The sequence below is a fragment of the Echeneis naucrates genome, chromosome 7 (assembly GCF_900963305.1).
Source record: "Echeneis naucrates chromosome 7, fEcheNa1.1, whole genome shotgun sequence".
Taxonomy (NCBI): domain Eukaryota; kingdom Metazoa; phylum Chordata; class Actinopteri; order Carangiformes; family Echeneidae; genus Echeneis; species Echeneis naucrates.
The window spans coordinates 10586455-10599314 of record NC_042517.1 but is presented as its reverse complement, the minus strand read 5'-3'; the positions used below and the strand labels follow the sequence as shown (position 1 = coordinate 10599314).

Sequence of the window (12860 nt, the reverse complement as noted above, 5' to 3'; positions counted from 1 at the left end):
TAAATAAAAACGCGTTCTTTGCGCTTTAAAGGGCTAATTCTTACTGTCAGATTTGTATTCAGTGTGTTCAGTCCGTGAAAAAATGAAAAGGAAACTAACTTTTCATGTGGAAAAAAAGGTGCCGATCAAAGGTTTAATATGTAGCGTGCTTGTTCTGTATTGACTAAAATGAAAAGCAAATGAAAAGGCTGACTGAAGGTTGCACTACCAGACCCCAGTGACACAGCCAGCGCTGTCAGCATTTTTAGAGATAGGTTGAAGAAAATTCAAACATCACAATAAGTTTGTACGTTTTCTTATCTGATACCTCAGTCAGTGCTGGGTAGTTCATGTAACGCGTCAGAAAGTCATGGCAGTACAGCCTTTGCATAAAGTAATGGCATTATCTAGTAGATACACAGAATGTCATCTACCATTTATTTTGTGTCTAAAAGGCATATAAAACAAGATTACTGTATTTTGTCCGACTTTTGAATATTTCACTTAATTTAATAAGCCATGCAGAAGGTTCATTTTCCCTGCTGTATATAAAATTTGTAAAAAGTGAAAAATCTGTGACCCATTCCATCCCGTGTTATATTATTTTAATGATGGTAACGAGTTTCAAAGAGTGAATTATTTGAACCAACTGAATTTTTATTCATAAAATGGCCCTGATTATACATCAAAGTAATTACGGCGTTTCATCCTCTTTCACAGTTTCTTATTTTTGCAGATAAGACATCAACTTAACATTAGCACTAACTTTAAAGTCAAAAGCTAATAATGTATTTGGCATTGAATGGATGTCGGCAAAGTAAATGGAATCAGAGGGAATAAAAGGGAGCTGAAAGAAGCTTTTTAATACTCTACAAAGAACTGCACTCATAAATGATCTTGAAAATCTGCACTCAGTTATTTGGTGCGTCCCTGGATTTGTCTTATACCTTTTCCTTCCACAATGAAATAAACTAAATGCAAAAAGAAATCACTGTGACTGCACTTTTTTCAGCAGTCCCTTTTACCTTATCAAAAGTAAATTTTAAGATTTTACCTTTTCCTTGCCTTTCTTCACTGACTTTTTTCCACAACTCCTGCCCTAACAGCGCTCAGCTGGTGACATCATGATCCGAAACATTCAACTGAAGCATGCTGGGAAATACACGTGTGCTGTTCAGACCAAGGTGGACAGTGTCTCTATTGCCACTGATGTGGTTGTCAGAGGTAAGGATGTCTGTCACACTTCTGTGTTAGACTGCACAAGACCGCTGGGATCAGCCCTACAACCTGGAACATCCCTGACTGACTGAGTGATCATATTCCTAGCATTGTTGTCATATTGGAGTATTGTGTGTTCATTTCCAACTATTGGGGCGTTGCATGCAGTCTATCCATCTTAAGTATTTGCTAGATTTAGAGTTTTTTTCATACCAAGGTTGGGTATGCACCTGTTGCATGGCTGGACCGCTGCTGAGCTGATCTGGTTTCCTGGCGGCTCAGGAACTGTGGAGATGCTATTTCTAATGGAGACCGAGGTATAACTAAACAGCTTAATTTGTCTTTTTCTCAGATGATTTTGCATAGTTATTATAAAACCAGAATTCGGCCCAAGGTGATCCAGCTGTATAATCTGAACTACTCTTGTTTGGACTGTTTACACTTTGGGGTTAAACTACAAATTGTATTTTATGTGATAGGTTAGGGACCATGATTACTGTTATTTTGTCAGGTGCCTAACAGGACATGTGAGGAGTGTGAACGGTAGCAGAAACCTAATTACTATTTACACCACAGTGTAATATGTCTGTAATGTAACACAGACATTTTTGATACATATTCTTTCCGTGCCTTACATTACACTCAACATTATGGTGAAGTTGCTACACAGTGGATGACATGCACCTAAGCTGTCACATCAGGGCTTTGGCAGCTACAGAGATTGCTGTAACACATTTAGTAATGCTGTTTCTAAAACAAAATCCCTACTAGATAATAATCTCATTATCTGTCCAAGTGAATGACAGCATGTAAATGAAGTGCTATAAAGGAACTATAGCTGACTGTATATACACAATCTGCCATTCAAAAAAGAAACATTTGCATCACCACTGTAAAACACGTGAATGAAAGCATATGAACAAATTTACTGTGAGGTATATAATTAAAAACACCTGATGTCATGTAGTTGTATTAAGGAGGCACATAGTGTGGGAGCAACGAGCACTGTTACAGGCACATGTATTGCCAACCTTGTCATCCTTGTCTGATTGCCAGGGGTTCCTGACCTTTAATCTCCTGGGACCTGAGCATTCATTTGGTATGCATGTTGATGGGGCGTCTTTGCCATTTTTATTGTATGCTGATTATTATAATGTGCTTTGGGGACCACAAGACGAAAGTATCCATGAAAGATGCTCCCAGGTCAAAATTCGGCAAAAAAGTAGAATGGAGAAAAGAGCCCAAAATGTAACATCCTCATCTGAGGATGCAGGGTCGTAGGAGATTTTTAAAAAAAGGTTCATTTGTGTGAACACAGTTTGTATCCAGGACAGTACAATCATTGGTTGAAAGAAGAAACAATTTTTCTTTGTAATAGCTTTAAAAAAGGTCAAACCATCTGGTCTTTGCCAGGAGCAAAGAATAGAAAAAGATGTATATGATTTCAGAAAATTATCGTTATTTCTTTTCCCTTGTCTGATAATCATCTCACAACCCCTGTCATTAACTAAGCAAACAATTGGAGAGATTCACCTCCCACATTGGAACGCTTTAGTTCGGTCTAAAAACATTCTAGCTTCAGCAAGTGATGCCACCTGTAATCTACCCACTGTGTCTTGTCTTCATTTCTATAGTATGTATCAGCCTTCATGTGTGAAGTGTGGCAAATTATGCCTGCAGGTCCCCCAGGCCCCCCGGTAGACTGTCAGGTGACTGAGATGACAGAGACCACCGCCTCGCTGTCCTGGGGCCCGGGCATGGACAATTACAGCCCTGTCCTCAGCTACACTATCCAGGCCAGAACTCCCTTTTCTCTGGGTTGGCAAGCAGTCACCACTGGTAGGCCGGTTTCATCTGACAGACTGCTGTTGGTTATGTGACTGTGAAATTCACTGGTATCCTTTTCAAGCACCACACATAGAATGACAGTAAACAACACATCTTCAGCTTGGCAGCTTAGTTTCAGCGGAAGGTCTTGCAGGGCTTTGATGAAAGGTTATTTTTGTGATGTCTCTCAGTTCCTGAGTTGCTCGGAGGGAAGCAGCTGTCCGCCACTGTCACTGACTTGAGTCCCTGGGTAGAGTATGAATTCAGAGTCCTGGCAACCAACCACATTGGAACAGGAGAGCCCAGCAAACCCTCCAAGAAGGCCCGCACCAAGGAAATGCGTATGTAGCACAAACTCCTTACATCGTTTCCGTTAGCAACAATGACTCAGATTGCTTGAAAATTATCCACATTATAGGTAGAGAGACAGAAAAGTGGTAGATTTTGGGATTTTTTCCCAATAAGCTGCACATTTAAGTGTGAATTTCAGAAACATTTAACCCATGAGAATTTGAGAGAGGTTTATAAATGACAAATGGGCCTATTTTCATTTCAAGTAACAGATAGTTACATGAACTGCATAATACTTTTAACACTGTGTTAATCTGTTAGTTCCCAGGGTGACTCCAGGAAGGGCGAATGGTGGCGGTGGTGGGCGTTCAGAGCTGGTCATCACTTGGGAGGTAAAAATGTTTTGCGTGTAACAAGTGTTTTAATTATGTATTACATTTAAATACATGTATAAAGGTGATTTAATTACACCCTGAAATACTGACCTGGGTAAATAGTTGGGTAAACATTCTTGCACAGTTTCCTCATTCACTTATTTTAATATGAAAAGGGAAAATACAAAAAATTAACTCTCTTGGACTTTTTATTTAATTTCACCAGAATAAAACCACTTAACCAGACAAAGATAAATTCATGCAAGGCTGGCAAGTACAGTACCATCCTCAGCACTTTTCTCCTAAGTGCCCTAATCCACACATAGCTGCAGTACTTTTTGGTATTAATATCTATAATATCATTCATCTTGAGTCATCCCTCTGAGTCATCTCCCACCTCCTTAGCCTGTTCCTGAGGAGCTGCAGAGCGGTCCAGGCTTCGGCTACGTGGTAGCTTTCCGACCACTTGGGGCACAAGGCTGGATGCAGGCTGCCGTCACATCCCCAGATGCATCTAGATATGTTTTCAAGAATGAGAGCATCCCTCCTTTTTCCCCATACCAAGTGAAAGTAGGAGTTTATAACAACAAGGGAGAAGGTCCTTTCAGTCCAGTGACCACCATCCACTCAGCGGAGGAAGGTGGGTACCATCACAACAATAAGAAAAGTGTGTCTAAATTTCTCAGAATGTAGAACAACGCAGATTGTAGAACAACTTTGTCAGATATTATACACTGTAACAATGTCGCAGTAAATTTAGAAGTGTTTAAACGCCCAGTTGTTTAAGCGACAAAATAATTTCTTTACAAATTATTCATCAGCATATGTTCATCTAAAAAGATTATCATGCACAACATAATCACTTTACCAATAAATATACAGTCTGCTGTGTGTTTGTGCTAACTGCTCAGCAGATACATTGTTGTCTCTAGAAAAAAAAAAAACAAAAGAAAGAGGTATACCATATGGCTACAACTTATTAGTGATAAAATTTCCAGCAAAATCCAACTTAACACATTAATACCGACATATTTGATAAAGCCACAGTACGTTCAATAAGTCGTATTGTGGACGTGGGTGTTCTGAATCCATGTCTTCTTACTATCATGGGTTTTTTTAGAGCCCAGCAGAGCTCCAGGGAGGCTACGGGCGAGGAGTGTATCAGCGTCTGAGGTAGAAGTCACCTGGAAGCCCCTGGCCTGGAGCAACAGCCGCAGACGAATCCTAGGCTATGAGGTCAATCCAGCACATGCCCACACAGCAGGATGAGCAGAGTGGATAGTGCCAAGCATTTTATACTAGTGTCACTATTATTATTCATTCATCAGGCAAAACCCAGAACACGAGCAATATATACTGTACCGATTCATGGCGTACTATCTGACAAAGAGTAACTTGGGTCTTGTTTTCTATGTTTGTAGTTGCAGTACTGGGGTGAGAGAGAAAAGCAGGACACAGCCAACGTGGTCAGAACAGTAGGGAATAAAACGTCTCTACTCATCAGGGATCTGGAGGGCAGTAGTACCTATTACATGTCCCTTCGAGCTTATAACAGCGCTGGAGTGGGCCCTCAGAGCATCATAGTCAATGTCACAACCAAGAAACCACGTAAGGACTTACAACATGTTGTGAGAACTGGCTGTTGTTTGTTTGTATGTTTGTTCAACCCCTGAAATGCATTTCATGTATTTAGTCCCTCTAAACCGACCTATAATCTCTGTCACTGACCGACTGACCGACTGACTGATATTTCCAACATAATTCAGCCAAAGACCTCGTGCACTCATTGAGTTGGAGTTTCTGGTGAAAAAGACTTCAATTATCAGGATGTGTCTTGTTAATTCAGCACACTGGCTGAGAAGCCGTCAGTAACAGCTCACTGCTGTGACCAGTTCTACATATCAAACTTCCTGCCTCTGCCTCTAATAAAAGTTAGGTTTTGCAGTTGGAAAGAAATAAAGGCTAAACTACTGTGGATCCTTGACAAAAGGCTGTGCTCTGAGTGAGGGACTGATTATCAGTGACAGAGCGTCCTGGTAGTTCATAGAGCATGCCCTTTGGGTTTTGTCCTCACTTGGGTGGCAAAAGTTTGAATCCTTTGCAGCAAGTTATCCTCACTCTTTCAATATGACTGTAATGAAGGCAAATGACTGAAAAAGTATCTCAAAAGTAGGAAGATATTCTGACTCTTCTAGTTTTCCATCTGAGTGATGATTACAAGTAAATATAGGCCTAGCTGCAATCACAGCACAGTCTTTGTCTTTAATTTATGTATTTGTTGATTTTGTCATGCTTCGGGGAATCAGGATTTGAAGAAGCAGTCCACATATCTGCTCTTGTTTATATATTTTCCTTGGTTTACATCAGCTAGCAGATGTCTGCTTCTCTCCTTTTCCATCTTTGAGCACATTGCTTTGTTTCTTGGCAAAGCACCAATGTGAACAGGGTCACAATGGGTGATTTGACATACGGGCTGAGCTGGCAAATGATGAGACGTTTCCAGCTGAGGCAGGATTCCCTAAAAACACCAGCCAGCTCTCCTCCATGTTGTTTCACCAGTTGCTTCTCCATCTTTTCCTATGACTACACACTTTACCACCCTCTTTGTGTCTGCCATCTGCGGTCCTCCATGAAGCCACAGATCAGGGAACCATTCACTTTCAGGCCCATATTTCAGTATGTAGGATAATTACACTCAATGTGAACTCAGTCTCATTGTTACACAATTTGATTGTTTTCCCAAACACAGTATGAAAAACAGAGAAGGACAAGTCGACTTTATGTTTACTGTTGTATTTTTCTCCACCTTATCCTTCTTCTTGTCGTCAACCTCCAGCACCCAGTCAAGCCCCAGTCAAAATAATGTGGGACACCTCCAACTCCAAGGTCATCCTGAGATGGGACCAAGTACATGCTCTGGAGAATGAGTCAGAAGTCACAGGATATAAGGTGAAAAAGTGAAAAGTTTTACACTTCTCCAGCAGAGAGAGCTTCAACTGAACCGACTGTAGCTCTGATGAATGAATGAATGATTTAATGACAGACTGTCACCTGGTCCATTTACTCCACATGAGCACAGTGGTTTTGGTGCCATTATTGGCTTGTGAATACACTGATTCCATTTATTTGAGCATCACATTGTTACAGAAATTACAGGGAGTCCTATTTCATATTGAAGCTATTTTGGTAAAATATACAGCTGCATGTATCACCATCCTCAAATTGTCTACTTTCCTTAGAAAACGCAAATCCATGACAATGTCAACATCCTTCTTTTGAGCTGGATGATTTCAACCATACACAATATCTAAATAAGTTTTTAAATTGTAGCTGAAGGTCATTGCAAAAGATAACTTCCTTTCCTAAGAGTTTCATATAAACAATATGTTTTAATAAACATTTCTACTTCAGCTTGTGCCTTTGGCAGAGATAATTGTCCTGTTGATCTATAGCTTCCTACATTTAGCATGTGAAACTCTGGATCTGGGTCCTACCTGCAGCTGTGCAGATAATTTTACTGCACGGAAGGAGGCTGTCTGAATGTTTGCTCCTCTGCGACCAGAGCATAGTGTCAAGCTGCAGCTGACACCTCAGGACAGATGCATCTTTACTCTAGGCTTATCCCTTCAGTAGAGGCACATGCAGATACCAATTTGAATTATTCTTGTTAGTTTCAAAATCGGCATGTAAAGGAGTCTGAGAGAAACACAAGAACACCCACAGGATATGTTGTGTTTGGCCTTCATCCCACGCCCCTCGCTGTCATCTTTCCCTCACTTCCTGTAGGTGATGTACAGCCAGGACAAGCACAGCCGGCCCAATGTGGTGGAGACCAACACCACCTCCTTGGAGCTGTCACTGCCAGTCAACCAGGACTATGTCATCCAGATTAAACCCTTCAGCGAGGGTGGGGAAGGCATCAGCAGCCGCCAGATAACCATCCCCAAGATAGCAGGTGGGACTGTCCTGACACATGAAACATGAAATGATGTCAGTCTGCAGTTGAGAGATGTCACTAAGAAAACACTTCAAGAAAATCTGTCCTTAGATACCAAAGCATTACTGCGTGTCACCCTAATCTGTTTTCTTTCATCAAAGATCATTTCCATTAAATCCCAAAGAAAGAATAAGACAGTGTTGATATTTATGAAAAGCTAATGTGCAAATGTAAGAATATACTTGAGTGCTCTAAACGCAGCCTATTCTATAGTTGCCATGTATTATGGTCTTCTGAGGCTGCTGTCTGCAAATAGGTTGCTATTGTTGATATTTATGAGGTATTTTTTTTTTCCCCCATTAAATGTAAGTGCAAAATACAAGTCTTCAAGTAAGCCATTTCTTCCTTTTATCTTCAGAAGTAAAACACAGTTTGTTATCCACAGACTGAGAAGTATATATCATAAAACAACAAACTGGAAATATGCCAGACGTCGGTGGTTAAAAGAGGATTTTTTTTGTTTGCTTTAATCAAGGCTGTTGCTGTGTCCGCAGTTGAAGGTAGCTGTTTGAAAGTCAGCTTGTCCCAGAATTGATCTTAGCGCACTAGTGCCATCTATTGTTGTAGCGATGCACTCACACTGCAGACTTCACTTTTGTTTGAGCTGTGATGATTTATATTTCAACCATAATCAAGCACAACTGAGGAGGTTGATACATTTTTAGATTCTACCAGATATTAAGAATACAAGAACTTTTGGATTTTGGAGTTAGGTTTGTTTGTGCCTTTCAGGCTCCACAGCCACGGGAGCAGCTCCAGAGGCATCTGCGTATCCCTTGGTTCTCCATGCAGCGCTCATGCTCACAGCCAGGACTGTGTTATGACAAACATCTGCAGGACCCAGGTGCTACAGCTGTTTAAACTGCTGTTTCACCTCTTAATTAAGACAAGAAGAGACTGACAGCAGCATTTCCACCTGCTCCCCACTCTTCCCTACTGTGTCTTCTTTCTTCTTCTTTCTACAAAGATCTCTTTGGAAAGAAGCCTCTTTTTCTCTACCTTTCTAAAGGAGTTCTTGAATGGAAGTGGCTCTTTGAGAAGGTGTGTTTATGGAACTAAAATGACATTGGGGCTTGACCTCGGTTTCTTTGAAGATGTTTGTTTTTTCTCTCTGCTCTCTTCTAACAAATGGGTGGGTTTGACCTCTGAGTCCCAATGTGTGATGAACAATGCGATGTGTATATGATTACCAGTGGGGCTTTTGTTAAATGGATATGTAGGAACCACTGGACTTTTCTTGGATGTGTGGATTATATCTTGAACTTGAACTGAGGACGGAGAAATTCAAGCCACCTGCAGAGCTCATTCTCAACTGAGTGAAGTTATATTTCAGCTTGACTTAAGGCAAAAAATTTCACTCTCCGCTCTTCGGACTGTGCTTCTGAACCAACTGTTAATCGTCCCTTCCAAAAAAAAAAGGGGACCAAGGCCTCATTACTTTGTGAGAAACCAGAATTTTGGACCTTTGTAACTTTGCCTGGATTTTATTCATGCTTTTACATTATACTACATTACATTGAAACCTCAGAGTTGCCACGAAATTGACTGGAACCAAAGGTATTGAGCCAACAAGGATCAGTTCCACCTGCTGTATTGTTGTGAGAAAAAACTGTGCGTACGCCTCCCAATATGGCTTCCATCATAAAAAGCAGACTTGTGTTGATGAATCGATGTCTCCCTCATCCATGATAAGTGTCTAACAAAGGCAAGCTGAGCATTGTGTTAGCCGCATTGTTGTACACTGTATATATGAAATCCTCAGGTCCCAAATGAGCCTTAAGTCTTATGGTTATTATCCATGTTGTTATTGGAGATGTTTTTATTTATTTTACCCCTTCAGTTCCTCCACGCTGTATTTCAACTCGCTCATGCCATGATATATGAATAACTGACTTAAACGTATGCTGAGTATGTTGAGAATGTTGAGATGTTTTCACTTTTGTTAATTTGTGGGTCATATTTTTGGGCTCTTCGGGCTCAGAAACAACATGCCTTTCTCCTCTGTCTTTCATGATGTGCTCTGTAAAACAGTAAAAGGGGCAGCTTGTATAGTAGGGTTGGTATTTTACCGTCAGCTGCTGATGGGCATGAGATTGGTCAGTGTACATACCTACGTTGCTTAGGATGTCTGAATGGATCAAGCTGCTTATAATAAACATAATGCCATTTTCCTCATTTCCTTCTTTGCTGTCAGAAACCCAGAAGGTCATGTATTTTAAATGTAAGTGCTCCCTCCTCGTCAGGCCAGAGAATCAAGCACAAGGAGCGTATGAGCCGTGTCAGAGGATGGAGTTTGTTGTGGAAAAAGCTCAAATGAGGGGCTTGAGGTAAGACTCTTTTTTTTTTTTTTTTGAATCTTTGCAAAAGCACTGTTTCCAACGTGATATGCTACATTTCAATCTTAGATTTTTCATTAACTTTACATCAAGATCACACTGAAAAATAAGCAGCTGGAGTTTGTATGATTGACTAAACCTAACATGACCCACTGTCTAAAATCAAGGTCTGTTATTGTATACTTTTCATTTAACTTTTGTGATAGATAAGTGCAGGATGAAAAAGCAGATTTGTCTTTATGCCTTTATGGAAGATAAACTGTAGTGAACTCTGCATTAGATCTGAGCTTAGTATTTTCTGTAGCTGTGATTAAAGCCTTACAGCCGATTTCTCTGTACAAGAACACTTGAAATTCCTTGTTAACTCTGGGTTTTCTTGCTTGAAGTCTGCTTCATTCAATTAAAAGATCAGTGCTCAGCTTGGCAATTTCAGAATGCAAATTTCCAATTCAATTATTTGAATGTTAATCTCTTTAAGCCCCTCTGTTATAGTTTTATTTCTGCGCTGGGCATCACAGTCGCATTGTATGGCCTTTCTCCTGTTTCAGATCATATGAGTCGGTTCGAGAGCAAACAGTGTTATCCTCCCATGGATGCTTCTGATCAATACTGTGAAAACAGATACTCATAGGTTCAATCAATATCTGCAGATCCATACCGATTTGTCACCTTCTTGGGATTTGTTTAGTGCTTTCGCAGTGAATTTTTCCATCCACTGGGTTCACGGGGAGGAGAACGTCAATTTGTTTCTTACCATGTGTCTGCATGCCTGTGAGCTAAAACGATCTCGTGAACAAGTATCTGTAGTAAGAGGAGAAGCTTGAAAGGGCAAGGCATCAATGACCTACATTTGAATATCACCACACCAAATAGATTAGGAAATAGATAACGGAGATTAAGTTTGTATAGTTCTGATTTGACAAGAAACCTTTTATTTAAGTAATCACTGTCATCTTACATAAACTGCACTGTTAACATGTAAGCAACCTAAAACCAAAATTTGTACTGCATAGCTTTCCTTACTGAAAAACACAGCAGTTTTATTCCCGTTATAGTGAGACACAAATACGTGGTAGAGATCAGAGAGATTCTGCTCTCATCTTTTTCTTTTTTCTTTTTTTAAATCTCTCCTCTTTATTCATTTTGAAGGAATGCAAGTACAATGTACAGCAAAGACACAGCACCAAGCAATGGAGGCTAGCAGGAGGGACAGAGGTGATGAAGCTGGAAGAAGAGGAGGAGGACTCTGTACAGAGAGAGGAGAGGGCGAGGCTCAAAGGTCAGCCAGAGGTCGTCCAATCAGACTTTGGCACAAAGTGTCTCAGCTACAGCCAAGTGTCTGCCATTAATCACAGTCTGCTTATTAGTTGTCCGATGTCCTTAAGCAGGTAAGTGTGTGTGTGCGTGTGACCTGCCAGGTTGATCCAAGGATGACTTGAATAATTCTGCCTCTAGTGAAGAACAGTGAGAGGGATCCGTTGGGTACGCTTGATGTTATTCATTGCAAAGCTCTGTTCTTTTTAGGTAACTGGTGCCCCCTAGTGTACAAGGAACCCATGGCCATTAACTACTTAACATCTTCACAATCCACCAAACGCCACCAAAAATACACCACAAGGTATAACGCATGGCTTCATTGTTTCCTCTTTTGTTTTCTCTCTCGCTCTCTTTTTCTTTTTTCACCTTCCAGTTTGACATCCATATCCATGAGATCACCATCACTTTAAAGGATTTGGAACCAAAATATGGAACACAACAGGAGTTACACCGCACATGTAAAATGTTAACTGCAAAGTTCAGCGTCTGAAAGCCAAAATTACACATCAGTAATACTTTCATAAACCTGACATGACAGTTTTTGACAAGTCTTTTCTTAGTTGGTTATTTTGCAGCTGTTTGTATTGATTTATTGAACATACATGAGACTTAAGTGTTAAAAAAAAAAAAAAAAAAAAAAGCCTTTCGTATGGAAGTAATAGTAAAGGCGCAGTAATTAAAGGAAAAGTTTGTCATGTCAAGTTTATGCATTTGACTTTCTGGCACTTGTGTAATTAAAAGTAGATTGTTCATATAAAGTTATTTTATATAAAATCAGAGCTTGTACAATATGACTGCTACCTCACTTGGCACACTACATGTCTATGGCATCCCTCTAACATTCATGTACCAAATCACACACAACTAAAGTTCAAAGTTGATGCCCCTACTGTTTATTTTATTTACTTCTAACACTGCACTGGAGTATCGGAAGGGCTCTGATAAGTGATGCCATTCCAGCAGAGAAGACAATTTGTTGGAGAATAAATAACTGTGAAAACCATCAGTCACCAACTCAAAGAATATATTTTATGTTCCTCTACAAGGATTTTTTTTTTAATTGAAGTAATGATGAAATGCATATTAAACAATGTGCATGGCTGGAGATGAGGTGAAACTGGAAAATGAAGGATGCCACGCTGCTGGTGCTGGATGTGGCGATTATCAAACAACGGAGCACATTTTGTGCTTGATATTTTCCACTTCTGCCAATGAATTCGCTTCATTTCCTGTCAGGGAGCTTAATTTCCTTTTTTTACACACCAGAGCTCAGCTCTGACTGCAGATTGTGAATAATTTGGTCTTTATCTTTGTGACTGGTTTTCACTGGGTTTCCTTCATGATCTTGGATGTCATCGTTCATTCTTCCAATGAGTTTATGTCCATATTACTCAATCAAAATTCATTAACGCAAGAAATTATCATGCAAATATTATCTCAAATACTACTTTTACTGTTGCAGCAGCCTGTTCTGTGACCTGAACAAGGGTATGAGCCTATTCTAGTACTTAACAGTGCTAA

General features: G+C 40.1%; 1 protein-coding gene across 2 annotated transcripts in view; it reads left to right on the top strand.

The window, feature by feature from the left end:
• cntn3a.1 (contactin 3a, tandem duplicate 1) overlaps nucleotides 1–9408 on the top strand; it is a 57828-nt gene extending 48420 nt beyond the window's left edge. For both annotated transcript variants that reach the window (XM_029506130.1, XM_029506129.1), the window contains exons 13-22: nucleotides 1086–1203; nucleotides 2878–3036; nucleotides 3216–3365; nucleotides 3637–3707; nucleotides 4095–4329; nucleotides 4810–4925; nucleotides 5111–5297; nucleotides 6526–6638; nucleotides 7476–7644; nucleotides 8419–9408. In XM_029506130.1, coding sequence (XP_029361990.1) covers nucleotides 1086–1203; nucleotides 2878–3036; nucleotides 3216–3365; nucleotides 3637–3707; nucleotides 4095–4329; nucleotides 4810–4925; nucleotides 5111–5297; nucleotides 6526–6638; nucleotides 7476–7644; nucleotides 8419–8510 — 1410 coding nt within the window. In that variant the 3' untranslated portion in view covers nucleotides 8511–9408. The remainder of the gene's footprint in view (nucleotides 1–1085; nucleotides 1204–2877; nucleotides 3037–3215; nucleotides 3366–3636; nucleotides 3708–4094; nucleotides 4330–4809; nucleotides 4926–5110; nucleotides 5298–6525; nucleotides 6639–7475; nucleotides 7645–8418) is intronic.
• Nucleotides 9409–12860: the final 3452 nt, after the last annotated feature.